The 14,302-nt window shown below is 34.4% G+C and overlaps 1 protein-coding gene across 3 annotated transcripts in view; it reads left to right on the top strand.

Moving 5' to 3' along the window:
* KIFAP3 (kinesin associated protein 3) overlaps positions 1-14,302 on the top strand; it is a 154,057-nt gene that overhangs the window by 55,914 nt on the left and 83,841 nt on the right. For all 3 annotated transcript variants that reach the window (XM_081297522.1, XM_081297521.1, XM_081297523.1), the window contains exon 10: positions 2,195-2,357. In XM_081297522.1, the coding sequence (XP_081153648.1) occupies positions 2,195-2,357 (163 nt within the window). The remainder of the gene's footprint in view (positions 1-2,194; positions 2,358-14,302) is intronic.

A 14,302-nucleotide genomic window follows, 5' to 3' on the forward strand; every position in this document is an offset into this window, starting at 1 on the left:
TTTTAAAAAATAAAATAAAGGTATTGCATACATGTACAACTAAAAGAAATATTTGAAAAAAACTTTTTAATTAGTTATGTTTTGCTGTCTATCACTAAAATTTTTTTTTGATTACTGAAACTTTATATTTGAAATCAGGCAATGTGAAGCCTCCAATGTTATTCTTGTTCAAAATTATTCTGGCTATTCTATATTTTTTTCCTTTCCATTCCATTTTAAAAGAGCTTTTAGTTTCATTTTTTGTTTTTGGAAGTTTTTTGGTTTGGTTTGTACTCTAATGAAAAATATAGCTACAGGGTTACTGTGTGGTTTACATAGAAGTATGAAGGAAAAGTCAGATGTTAGTTGTCAATTTAGCAGTTTTTAAAAATTTTGTATTCATTCCTTGGCATGAAGTGAAAGGAGAAAAGTATAGTAAAAGCTCAATCACTAATGTGATTTTTATGAGGTAAGTGAAAGATTGAATAAAGATATGGAAAGGACAGTATAAATAAATGTTTAGATCTCTAATAAAAGGAAAAGTAGAACAACATTATTCATAAATTCTTTTGTTATGATATAAAAATTTGAACTTATATAGAATTTCTTTCCTTTTTTACTCTTGCTTTGTAGTTAAAAGACATAAAATGTTTTTATAACCAAGTTTTTCTGATTATTACCTTAAAAAAAAATCTAAGTTCAGGATTTCCATTACCAAATAAATAGTTGGTAATGCCCTCTGTAATTTTTCATTCTAATGCAAGATCTCTTAATACAATTTCATAATCTTATAGAGCTAGGATCAGCAAATTCTTTTAAATAGTTACATGGTCAATATTTTAGGATTTGCAGATCCAAAGGTCTCTGCTGTAGCTGCTCAACTCTGTTGTTAAGCATGAAAGCAACCATAAACAGTCTATAAACTAATGAACATGGCTCTGTTCCAATAAAACTTTATTTATGGAAATTTAAATTTTATATAATTTTCATGTGTCATGAAATGTTCCCAATTTTTTTTCTATTATTTAAAATTTTAACAGGCTGGATGTGTAACTCAGTGTAAAGAGCTTGCATGCATGAGGCTATGGGTTCAATCCTCAGTACCACAAAAATAAGTAAGGAAAATAAATGTAAAAACCAAAACCATTCTTAATCTCAGGTTGTGTGAAAACAGATGGCAGGCCAGATGAATTCCATTAGCTGTGGTCTGCTGATCCATTCCAAATTTTAGGTATTACTTGTAGCCTTGCTTCTTTTCTGAGTTAAGATTTCCAAATGTCCAATGAATATCTCCTCAAATTAAACATGACAAAAATTAAAATAACTTTTTGTCCTCCTTGTCCTAGACTTGTTTTTGCATCTGTATTACTGACTCTGCAGAAAAGGATCCTGAGGCTTCTATTACTAATAAGACTACTTGCAAGGCTGTCCCTGGCTGATGTGGGATACTTGGATTTCAGGAGTGTCCCCTGCCTAGGAAATAGTCTGACCATGTCATCCCTTTAGTTTGAGATCATGAGGAACTTTTGCTACTTACAGAATGGTGTGAAACCCCCCAGCAGAGCATTGCAAGCCTCTATGATCCAAGATCTGTTTTTAAGCTTCTGCCAGTCCTCAATACATGCTTCATAACTGTGATTATGCCAAAGCACTTGCAACTCTCTAAACAAGTTCTTACAGTAAATGTTTGTCCACTGGCTTTTTCTCAACCTGTATTGCCATTCTTCTCAACCAGAGAACAAACTCTGTCTCATTTTTTAAGAATTGTTCCAAATTTGAAACCAAATTTTTTTCTTCTAGGTAGACTAGTAGCTTCTTCCATGTTGCTTCTGGAGCACTTTGTGCATTCAGTTTTTATCACACTGCATCTTCATTGTTTGTTCTATTTACCTACTCTTTAGATCAAGGAATCCTTGAAGGCCAAGATGAGGTCTTGTTTGATCTGGTACATAGTGGGTGGTGTTCAGTTAGGCAGAGTGTTTTCAATCCATCAATTAATGCAGTCAAATGAGGGAAAGAAGGGATGATGTAGGACTCTAAATTTTCTCTTTAAACATTTGATATCAGGAAAGTTTATAGATTGAAATGAAAATATAAGATTAATATATACCTATTTTTTAAATAGAGATATGTTAGGTTAAACCCCAAAATAATTATTTGTAATCTTTTTCATCCTATTTTGCAATAGACCCTCACTGCATATTATTTTACTCAGGTGGAAATGGATATTGTTGAAAAACTTGTAAAAATGGTACCTTGTGAACATGAAGATCTCCTGAATATCACCCTCCGGCTTTTACTAAACCTGTCCTTTGACACAGGACTGAGGAATAAGATGGTACAAGTTGGACTTCTTCCAAAACTCACTGCACTCCTAGGTATGCTTTTTAAGAATTAATGACTACTTCTTAGGATTCCCAACATCATTGGAAAATTGAGTTCTATGTAGAAAAGCCTCTGAACAGAAAGATTTTCTGTATATGTTCTTTGATTAGAAACTGAATAAAACAATAAGCAGAATAAATGAAAAATTATCTGTGCCAGAATTTCTGTGATATTGTGGAATGTAATGAAATAGGAACTTTTGACTCTTTTGTTTCATTAGCCCATATTGAACCAAAATGAAAGTGTATTATTAGTGTTACCAGGGAAACAAAAAGGAAAATAGATTTTTCTCTTCAGGATGTCTTAAAAAGCAGATATCAATTAAATTCATATTTTCTGCTATATTTTTCAGATACTACTTGCAAACATACACATTTACAGAAATTCTTTGTCATTAAGTTAAAAGGGGTATTTTTTTTTTTTTTTTTAGTGGCTTAAAGCATTACAGGTTTATTTTTTTGATCATTCTACCATGCCCATCAGGCCAACTGGAATCTTTTGTCATCTTCCCATCACAGTTATTCAGAAACATTAGAGCAGTCATCATGAGCTTTGTAATGTTTTGAACAACCAATAAAAAAAAAATAATGACTGTCAGTATTTGAGATGATGACTGCTCTAAAAGGGGTATTTTTGTATAGCGTGAATTAGAAAAATGTTGTATTGGAGGATTCATTTATTTTGAATACTTAACTTAAGTACTTAAGTTTTCTGTTTTAGCTACTAACAAGATATCTTGAATAAGGATGGGTTCAAGACTTAATGCTTTGGTGCTCTTAACATAAGGTTAGCCTTAGCAGAGCATTAAAACACTTTTACAGTCTACCTACAGCCGTCTTTAGAGGCTTCTGCTACTCTCTGCCTTTATATTATGGTCATACGGAAGCACTTAAGAGTTCCCAGACAAACTTTGCTATACCTAAGGCTGGCCATTTGCTTTTTCCTCTTCCTGCAAATGCCATTGTCTTTCTTAACCAGAAAACAAATAATTCTAACTTGTCTTTTAGCATTTCATCCATATATTCAATATATTCAACATTTCACCCATGTGTTCTCTATATATTCAAGCATTGCAAAGAATGTTATACATTTTGGAACATAATCTGTTGAGGAATACTTTCAAAAATTGCTTCTGAGGGAGTCAAGGCAATATAGATATCTGGGGAAAGGAGTTTTAAAAGTAAATTTGATTGGCCTTGAATTGAATTCATATGACAATTTATCATAAATCTGACCATTTAGTCAGCTTTTTTTGCTGTTGTGACTACAAGATCTGACTCTAACAATTGTAGAAGAGGAAAAGTTTATTTGAGGTCTTATCCCAACAACTGTCTTTATTCCTCAGGCCTTGAGGTAAGACAGAACATCATGGCAGAGGGAAGCAGCTCATGTGATGATCAGACAGCAGAGAAAGAGAGACTCCACTCACCAGATACAAAATGTATATCTCAAAGGCCTGCCCTCAATGATCCACCTCATCCAGCCACACCCTACCTTGAGTGTCCACTCAGTTACATCATGGGATCATTTCACTGATTGGATTAAGGCTCTAGTAACCCAGTCATTTCTCCTCTAAACTTTTTTGTATTGTCTCACACATGAGCTTTTCGGGGACACCTCACACCCAGACTATAACACTGACATAACTATGTACCAAATATTAGATCAGATTCACAGTCTATGCAAATGAATAAGTTATGGTCATTGTCCTGAAAGAATTCATACTCTATATAGTTTATTCAATATCTAGTCTTCTACTTTTATGAAACATTTGATTTATAACATATGATAAAACAAATGATTTAAGAAAGATTTTTGGGAAATTACTCACATGATACTCATTTCATAATTTGTTAAACAGGTAGTAAATTTGGGGATATAAGATATAATGTCCAATATTCTTTCTTTTAGAGCTCAATTTCCGGAGTCATACTCATATTAGAATTGTAACTAATTACTTCTAACCATGTGACCTTGGGCAAGTTAGCCAAACTATTTGTGACTTGGTTTTTCATTCCTAAAATAGGGATAATAATTATATAAAACTTAGAGTTCTTTAGTTTAAATGAGCTATTGCATGCAGAGCGCTTATGATCTGACTTACAGTATTTCCTAATAAATGTTAGATGCTATTGTCATTTTTCTTACCCACATCATCATTATCATTATAATTATTTGATATTGAAGCAGGCATTCTATAAATGTTGCTCATTAATCTTTTTATATATATGACAGAGGAATGCATTACAATTCTTATTATACATATAGAACACAATTTTTCATATCTCTGGTTGTATACAAAGTATATTCACACCAATTCATGTCTTCATACATATATTTTGGATAATAATGATCATCACATTCCACCATCATTTATAAGCCCATGCTCATTCATCTTTCTATGAGTACAAATACCCTTCTGATAAGATATTAAACCTCAGTTGATAAATAAGGTAGCTTTATTTGTACTTTCCTGTGTGCACATTCAATTTAATTTAGTAAAATATTGATAACCTACCATGGCAAATACAGTGCTAAACCATAAATGTTTTTCAACCTGTAGATAACTGGAATTCAAATGGAAGAAAATTCATGTATGGGTGTGCCATATAAGGTGCCATCTGAAATATATACCAAAAAATTAGTCGTTTTAATAGGGTGATATTTACAAAATAATGAGAGACTTTAGAAAATATTTCAAATAAATCAATCAACATTACCTAAGGCATAATTAAAACTAAGTCATTATGACTTAGTATGACTTAAGTTGCCATTTCAACTTTAGCATAGAATATGACAGTAAAAAGTGAGAGATAGACTTGAAATGGGTTTATGCTCATCATCATGTGAGATTATATAAAGTTTCAAGCATCGATGAAAAGTTATACTTAATATAGCTGATGGTGGGCATCATCGCAGGTGGGTTTTAATCAGAACTGAGTCTAGAAAATTAGTCTGACATTCTGTGGGGTGGACTAGACTAGAGTCTGAAAATGAGATCAGTAGCATGCTGTAGTAAACAAGATAAGAAGCAAAAAACAAAAACAAAAAAAAAATAAACACCTCAATTAGAGCAGAGGTAGTATTGTCAAGTGTGAAGTAAAAGGAAAGGGCAGGAGAGAGAGATATGGCAGGGAGAATGCCATAGGTAATGTTTAGATGTAGGAATGATGGAAAAAGACATCATAAAATCAACAACTATTAGAACACTAGTGCCAGGAACAGAAGAATATGAAGGAGGTGGTTTGAGCAAGACAGTAATAAATTTAATGTGAGACATGTTAGAGACATCTGAGGCAAAGGTGTTCAGTGGACAGATAGAAGCATGAGTATAAAACTCAGGAGTTTTTCTTAACCTTTACCTCTTAAAATATTATCAAATAAGTAAATAAAAGTTGAAAAATGCTTATCTTTCAACAAATACATAAAATATAGCAAGTTTAATCTGTTACTGAAAAGTGATAATCTTGTATTCTTCAAGTAATAGGGAAATGAGGAAGCTTTGAGTGAGTACATCTGAAAACCTTTACCTCTTTTGGAGTCACTTTTTTTTTACAGTGTTTGTTCATCATTTTCTTTGGAATATTTTGGATTCCTAGGGCACCAGCTCTTATATACTGGGGAGAGTAAAAAGTTGGTATTGTTCTAACCCTTCATGACCTAACTAGAGATGGATGATCTTAAAAGTTTTCATCTCTGTTCTTAGGCTGATTTATAAAAACTGAAAGCAAAATTATTGGGAGACATTTTATGGTTAGCTTTAAATAAATTCTTGATTTATTTTTCTTTGGTAAGTAAAATAGATAAATGGCCAAATAACAGTACACATATGAACACCCATGAAAAATTTCTAGAAAACTGAAAAAAAAAACAACGTTGTGACTTGAATAATTATTAAAAGCAAAGAGGAAGTTGATTTCAGCTCAGCCCTTTTGTTATGTAACTAGTATTCACCATGAACTCCTGACAACTTTGAACCTACTTGAAAACTAGAAGGTAGGTTCCACACTCACTCCTGTCATCATGCTCACTTCTTTTCCATCTCATTCTTGCTCACAAGTCATCAGATTTCAACTTTGGGTAAGCTCTTTCAAATGTTCATGTCTTTTACTTTAGCTTTTGAAAAAAGATATACTATAGAACTACTCCTTCAACTTCTGTAAAATAATTGAAAGTGTCTACATGTTTGCATATATAATTATACTTCATAATAACTGTAAGTTTATATCTGCTTATTTTATATTCTTTGAATGACTATAATAGAATTATTGTTTTCTACTTGTTTCCATGTAAATCATTGGTTAAATAAGCTTTGTCATTCCTTTATAAGATGAACCTATGGCGGGGGGAAATTTGCTCATTTTCAGTAACTGATTCAGTATGAACTTTTGGAACGTAACCATTTTTGTAAATTTAACAGATGTTTGTTTTATCTTGTCCCCAAAACAATCCTTTTACTCATTATTTCCCAGAAAAATATCTATTAAATGTGTTAGAGGATGAGGCTATGATTATTAATAGGTAACACTAATATCACAGTAACAGTACAGTAAACAATTATATCTTGCTTATATTTTGTCCATTCTGGATGACTGCAGAGTGCTAGTCCATGACATCTGTCAAAGACCTAGGATAATAGGTCCTCTTGGCCACCAAGGCGCTTGATATTAGCTTTTTCATCACTGTAACCAAAATACCTCACAAGAACAACTTAGAGGAGGAAAGTTCATTTTGGGCTCATGGTTTTGGAGGTTCAGTCCATGGTCAGCCAACTCCATCATTCTGGATCTGAGATGAGTGAATACATCCTGGAAGAAAGGTGTTGTGATGGAAAGCTGCTCCAATTATGGCAGCCAGTAAACACAGAGAGAGAGAGAAGCCAGGAACAAAATGTAACCCCGAAGGGCATGCCCTCAGTGACCTACTTCTCTAGCCACTCCCCACCTACCTACAGTTACCATGCAGTAATCTATTCAAATTATTAATCCATCAAGTGGATTAATTCCCTGATTAAGTCACATCTCTCATGATGGAATCACTTCGCTTCTGAATATTCCTACATTGTCTCACACATGAGCTTTTATGAGGAGGTCTCATATCCATACCATAACTTCTGGGAAAGGGAAAAGAGGTAATATGGAGAATTGCAAACTCTTCTTACAGGCTTTAACTTAGAAGTGACAACATTTTTACTTACATTCTGTTGATAAAAGCAAATCATATGGTCATGCTTGACTTCAAGGGAGTGGGCAATTATCCCGAAGGAATAGAATTGGAGCATTGATGAGCAAGTAGCCAAATGATCCTGAAAATTATTTTTCAATTTATCTGAATTCAGCTGGGTTTTTAGAATTACCAGAATCTCTTAAACAGTACATCCTGAGACATTACAGCAAATAAATCCTAATGCACATGGTTCATCTAGTAACCGTGGTAGCACAGAGCATATTGATTAGAGATAGGATTGTAGAGTCAGACTGTGTGACTTTGAATATTGGCTTCAGATACCAGCTATACGATATCATGCAGTTACTTAATATATGTCAGTTTCCTTATGTCCGGTAAATGGATAATAATGATACATATAAATAGGGAAGAGTTAAATGAAATAATGCAGAAAATGTGAGGGAATTATAAATATGTGAAATTATTGTCAACATACATAAAATACAAAAAAATAGACATTCAGAAATGGACATCTTTTTTGATAAGTTTTCAGGAAACTCATAAGGTTGAGTTTCCTTTCCATTTGAGTGTGCATATATATGTCTTCAATTTCTTTTGTGAATGTTGTATAGTTTTATTGTGGAGGTTTACTTCTTTGGTTAAATTTATTCCTGGTTTTGATCTTTTGTTTTGTAGCTGTTGTAAATGGCATTGTTTTCTGACTTTCTATTTTACATTTTTCCCTTTTAGTACATAGGAGTGCTAGTAATTTTTGCATGTTGATATTGTATCCTGAAACTTTGTTGAATTTATTAATTCTAATAGTTTGGGGAGGAGTCTTTGGAGTTTTATTTATATAAGATCATGCCATCTGCAAGTGATAGCAACTTGCTTTCCTCATTTCCAACTTGGATGCCCTTTATTTCATTATCTTACATAATTGCTCTAGCTAGAACTTCTAGTACTGTGTTGAATAAAAGTGGTGAAAGTGGGCATCCTTGACTTGTTCCAGATCTTAAACAGCTTTTAGTTTTCCTTCATTCAGAATGATGTTAGCTTTGGTCTTTTTATATATGGCCATTATTACATTGAGGTGCAGTCCTTCAATCCCTAATTTGTTCAGAGTTTCTACCATGAAGGTATGTTGTATTCTATCAAATGTTTTACTTGTGTCTGTAACAATCATATGGGGTTTCATTCTATGGATGGAGTATCGTGTTTATTGATTTGCACATGTTGGGACAATACTTGAATTTCTAGGATGAATCCCACATAATCATGGTGAATAGTCTGTATAATGTGCTATTGGACTTGGTTTGCTAGTTGAGGATTTTTTCATCTACTTTCGTCAAGGACATTGGCCAGTAGTTTTCTTTCTTTTCTTTTTTCTTTTTGTTGTTGTGGTGTCTTTCTGAGGTTTTGGCCTCATAGAATGAGTTTTGAAGAATTGTCTTTTTTTCGCTTTTTTGGAATAATTTGAGAAGAATTTATGTCCTTTAAATATTGGGTAGAGCCAGACATGGTGGTGCATGCCTGTAATCCCAGCAATTTGGGAGGCTGAGGCAGGAAAATTGCCAGTCCAAGTCCAGCCTCAGCAACTTAATGAGACCCTGTCGATAAATAAATAAATAAATAAATAAGGGCTAGGGATGTGGCTCAGTGACAGAGAGTCACTGGGTCCAATGCTAGTACCACAGAAAAATAAATAAATAAATAAATAAAATAGTTAGTAGAATTCAGCAGTGAGGCCATGTGGCCCTAGGGTTTTCTTTGGTGGGAGTCCTTTTATTACTGCTTCAATCTCATTGTCTGTTATAGATCTGTTCAGATTTTCTGTACCATCCCATGTTTTCTAATTCATTGGTGACTCTCCCTTTAAATTTGAAGTATTCTCTGTGTCATTTCTTATAGGACCGGTCTGGTGGAGATGCAGTCTTAGCTTTTGTTTATTGGGGAATATCTTTCCTCATTCATTTCTGAAAGATTTTCTGGCTATAGTATTCTTGGTTGGCAGTTTTTTGTTTTTCTTTTCCTCTCATACTTTGAAACTCTTATCCCACTCTTCCTGGTCTGTAAGATTTCTGCTGAAAAGTCTGTTATCAGGTGAATTGGGATACCCTTATGTGGTTTCTTTTTGTGTTGCTTTAAGAATCCTCTCTTTGGGGCTAGGGCTGTAGCTCAGTGGTAGAGAGTTTGCCTAGTATATGTGAGGCAGTGGATTTGATCCTTAGTGCCAAAAATAAATAGATAGATAGATAGATAGATAGATAGATAGATAGATAAATGAATTGTGTCCACCTACAACTAAAAAAAGTTTTAAAAAAATATGTGTACACAGCAATCAGTTTTTTTGTTTGTTTGTTTATTTGTTTTTTAAGAATCCTCTCTTTGTATTTAACTTAAGAGCTTGATTATATGTTTGTGTGTGTGTGTGTTTTGGTGGTGGTATTGTTTTGGTACTGGAGTTACATGCCCACCCTTTGTTTATTTTTTATTTTGAGACAGGATCTTGCTAAGTTGCTTAAGTCCTTGCTAACTTACTAAAACTGGCCTTGATGAAATCCTTCTGCGTCTGCCTCCTGAATCAATGGGATTATAGGCATATGCCACCATACCTGGCTTGATTATGTTTTTAGGGCACATTTTGTTGAAATAAATCTTGACTAGTGACCTTTGACTTTCCTGTATCCGAATATTTGTATCCTTTTCTAAGATTGGGAGATTTTCTGTTACTATCTCTTTGAATAACATTTCTCACCTTTTGGCATTCCCAAGTCCCTCTTGAATCCAATAGCTCCAATATTTGCTCCTTTCATGCCATTGCAAAGTTCTTATAGACCTTCTTCTTTGCAGTGTGTTTTCTTTTTCCTCCCCTGTGTATTTTCAAATAGTCTGTCTTCTAACTCTACTGATTCTTTGTTCTTTTTCATCTATTTTGCTGTTATCACATTTTTAATCTCATTTAGCAAACTTTTCAGCTCAAGGATTTTGGTTGTTTTTTTTATGATCTACTTAAACATCTCAAGTTTTTCCAATAAAACACTGAATTGTTTCTCAATTTTTTTTAAATTGCCTTTGAGTTTTTCAAAATTCTGTTTGAGAGTTCATGAGTAGATAGCTCAGTTTCTGACACCTTATTTTATCCCTTAGGTGAGGACACGGTTCTCTGAAAGCTTTTGAGGCTTGTTGTCATGCAATGGCATCTGCACGTTCAAGTATTAGGTATTCTGGATTTGGTAATCTGTCTTTTTTTTTGTTCTTGTCATTCCTGGAATTCTGAGATGTTCTCTGAACCAGTGGTCATGCTATGTTTCACCACTAGATGGCACCATAAGTCCATGTTTTCCATTAGTCCATTATTAGTGTATTGCCATCCTTTCAGCTCTAGGGGAAGCTCAAGCTCAAGTTTATCCCAAATCTAAAGTTGATGCATTGTTCAGGATAAAAAGTGCCTAAAAAGGATAATTCATCCCTTCATGTCTCAGCTTGGGTCCAAGGTGGACCCAGTTTTATTATGTATGTATTTTGACACAGTTTGTTACATCTGATAATTTTATGTTATCATCTGAAAGATCTATCATGTCCAGTATTTTTAGCAAATGTGAGTGTAGGCAAATAAAGTTAGACTTAAGAAGCTTGACTTTACTTACATAATTGTTAGAGTCTGTTCAGATTTTTTAGGGTGTTAACTCTTTAAAAAGTAAAGTTTTTTTTCTCATCTAAGAATCAGATTATCAAAAAAAATTCCCTTATAAAACTATTTAAACCATTTGACATTCATGTGTCTCAAGAGAGCTTCCTTATGTCAGAGTATCCTAGGGCAGGAGATGGCAAGGAAATTCCTGCCACAGTGTATTCTTATTACCCTGGAGTATGTACTGATTATGTTTAAAATATAACTTGAAAACCTACATTTTCTTAGTTTTTTGTCTGATGTGCTAGACAGATGTTTTGTTAAAGCTCTGAATTGCTTTGTTCTGGATGTTTCATGAGCTGAAGGTTGATTGACACACTTGGGATTGTTAAGGTTTAGATGTGAGGTGTCCTGTAAAAGCTCACATGTTAGGCAAAGAAAGAAGGTTCACAGGAGAAATGAGAGTCTTAACCCAATCAGTGATTTAGTCTCCGGATAGGGATTAACTGAGTAGGAACTGAAGTGGTAGGTGTGGCTGGAGGAGGTGGGAATTGGGGCATGGCTTTGGGTATGTATGTATTTGTATCTGGCAAATGGAGACCTTGCTCTCCACTCTGATAGCCATGCTAGCTGCTTCCCTCTGACACACTCTTCGCCATGGTGTTCAGCCTCACTTTAGCCCTGAGGAATGGCGCTAGCCCTAAATAAACCTTTCCTCCTCTACAGTTGTTCTGGTTGGGTCCTTTTAGTTAACAGCAGTGAAGAAGCTGACTAAAACAGGGATAATGTTAGTACAGAAGCAAGCATAAATGCCCAATTGAAATGTGTTCTTTTGAAGGGCCTAGTTCATCATGACATTGGTTCTTATATAAAGCTTCAACATCACATAATGGCAGAGGCAGTGTTTTACAGAGTGCTGCATACTTAATAAACTGACACATTTCATTGCTATGCTATTTTCTGACAATTATGAGTTTATTTACACTGGATTTTTTGTGAACAATATTGATACTCATTTTAAATTGAGTAATGTTGAGTTTTCACATCAACTTTTAAAATATTAACTTGGTTTTCAAAGAAAAATTCAAAGAAATAAGACTCTTGGTTTTCAAAGAAAAATTCAAAGAAATAAGACTTTTAAAATACACAAGTCTCATCCTACATATTTGAATATTTACATTAGTTAAAACAAAAATGGAATAGGTACCACCAACCTAATGGTTTAGGGAGATTAAGTAGCTACCTATGAATTACAGGGACTCATTCCACAATTTTTCTACTATCTGTAAGTCTTCCCTGTTAGGTAACTATATAGGGATTTAGTTGGTTAGAGCTTCAATTTAAAACTTTTGGTTTCAGAACCCCTTTATAGTCTTAAAATTGTTTGAAGACCTCAAAGAACTTTTATTTCTGGGGACTTATATTTATGTATATTTTGTTAACATAAATATTTTATAAAAAATAACTTTTCAAAAACAATAGTGAGAAGGGTGGCACCACTTCACACTCTGAAAATCTCTTAAAAATCAGTCAAGCTTATTAGACAATAGCTGGTGTATGTTGTGCAACACCTGGATAACTCAGTTGTATGCTTAGGAGAGATTGAAAGTTAAAAAACAGGAAAATATTTGAAATTAAAAATTAGGAAAATATTGTATCAGTATTGTTCTAAAAATGTTGTGATTTTTGTAGCCCCCATTCCTGGATCCTAGGACCATACTTGGAAAGCCAGTGCATTAGCACATTCCTTTAAAGCTTTTAATGCCTATTAAATTCAAATACTCCTAGTAATAGTATTAACAACTCAACATCCAGCTAGAAGACATGTTTGATTTGGCTAAAGTATACTTTTTAGTTTTATATCTAAAAAATATGTCTAGGCAGGACTAAACCCTCCCATTCCCCCAGGATAACCCTCCTTCTCTTATTTTAGACATTTAGTTATATTACCTGTCTTGCACAGTCAGCATATGAGTATTAATAAGCCACTTGCATCTTGGTGAGAAGCATTTTTCCCAATATTCTGGCACTTTGTGAAAGAGGAGAGGGTGGCATCAGATGGTAGATCCTGAGCACACAAGGGTAGGCATCAATATTAAATTCTGGGAAAATTAATTAATTTTAATGCTGCCCAGCAATCATACTACGTTTTTTTCATCTGGTTATTCTGCTCCCTTCCTAGGTGAGAATTTCATTCCTCTACCTTCTCAGCATGTCAAAATAGCTCTGTTCTCACCCTCTTTCTAAGCTTATTACCTTGCTTTCTATATTACTGAGAACATAGAAACAGAGAGCTTCTCCCAAGTTCCTATTGACACAGTTAACTCCTCCTTACCTGCACCTGGAGCTGCACTGTGCCTTCTTTCCCATTATGGTGGGTGGTAGATGAACTTGCTTCTTCTGCTCTTGCCCAGGGCCTAGCCAGTTTCCTCTCCTGTTTAAGGTTCTCTCTTAGGCAGTTCTTCTTTCTGTCCTACATTACTATTTTTCCCTCTATAAGGAAACTCTCCTATTACCTTGCAAATATGCTATTGTTTCTTTCAGCTTAATGATTATGTGTGTCATTTTTTTAACCTTCCAGCTATCTTATCATTTATTTTCTTCCCATTTCAACTCTCATCAAAAGAAATCTTCGCTTCCTGTCACCAGCCTCCTTCTCCCCAGTCATAGGAATTCATACCCCTCTCCCACTTCTCTCTCCTGTCTCCCTCTCTCTCCCCCTTCCTGAACTCTCTCCTGTCTTTTTCTCCCCCACCCCTCATTTTTCTCCACACTTTTGAATCCTCTCACATAAAGATCTGCACCCAGGCCTTCACACATGCCTCATCACACCACTCTGGTTGAGTTCTCATGACCTCCATAATGCTAAATCCAGAGTCAGTTCTCAAGGCTCATATTCCTCAACCTGTGAGCAGCATTTGCTACAGTTCCCTCCTCCTGTCTTGTTTTCATATGTTTTCTAGGACACAGTATTTTTATAGTGCTCCTCCTATCTACTACCCAGTTCTTCCCAGTTTCCTCTTTTGCTTCCACCTCATCTTCCCAATCCATAAGCATTCTTCAGGGCTTTGTCATCTGCTTGTTCTCACTCCCTTGATGACTTTGTCCATTCCATTTAAATACTCTGCCTGTGTTGAT

The sequence above is a fragment of the Spermophilus citellus genome, assembly GCF_964194105.1.
Source record: "Spermophilus citellus genome assembly, chromosome: 6".
Lineage (NCBI taxonomy): Eukaryota > Metazoa > Chordata > Mammalia > Rodentia > Sciuridae > Spermophilus > Spermophilus citellus.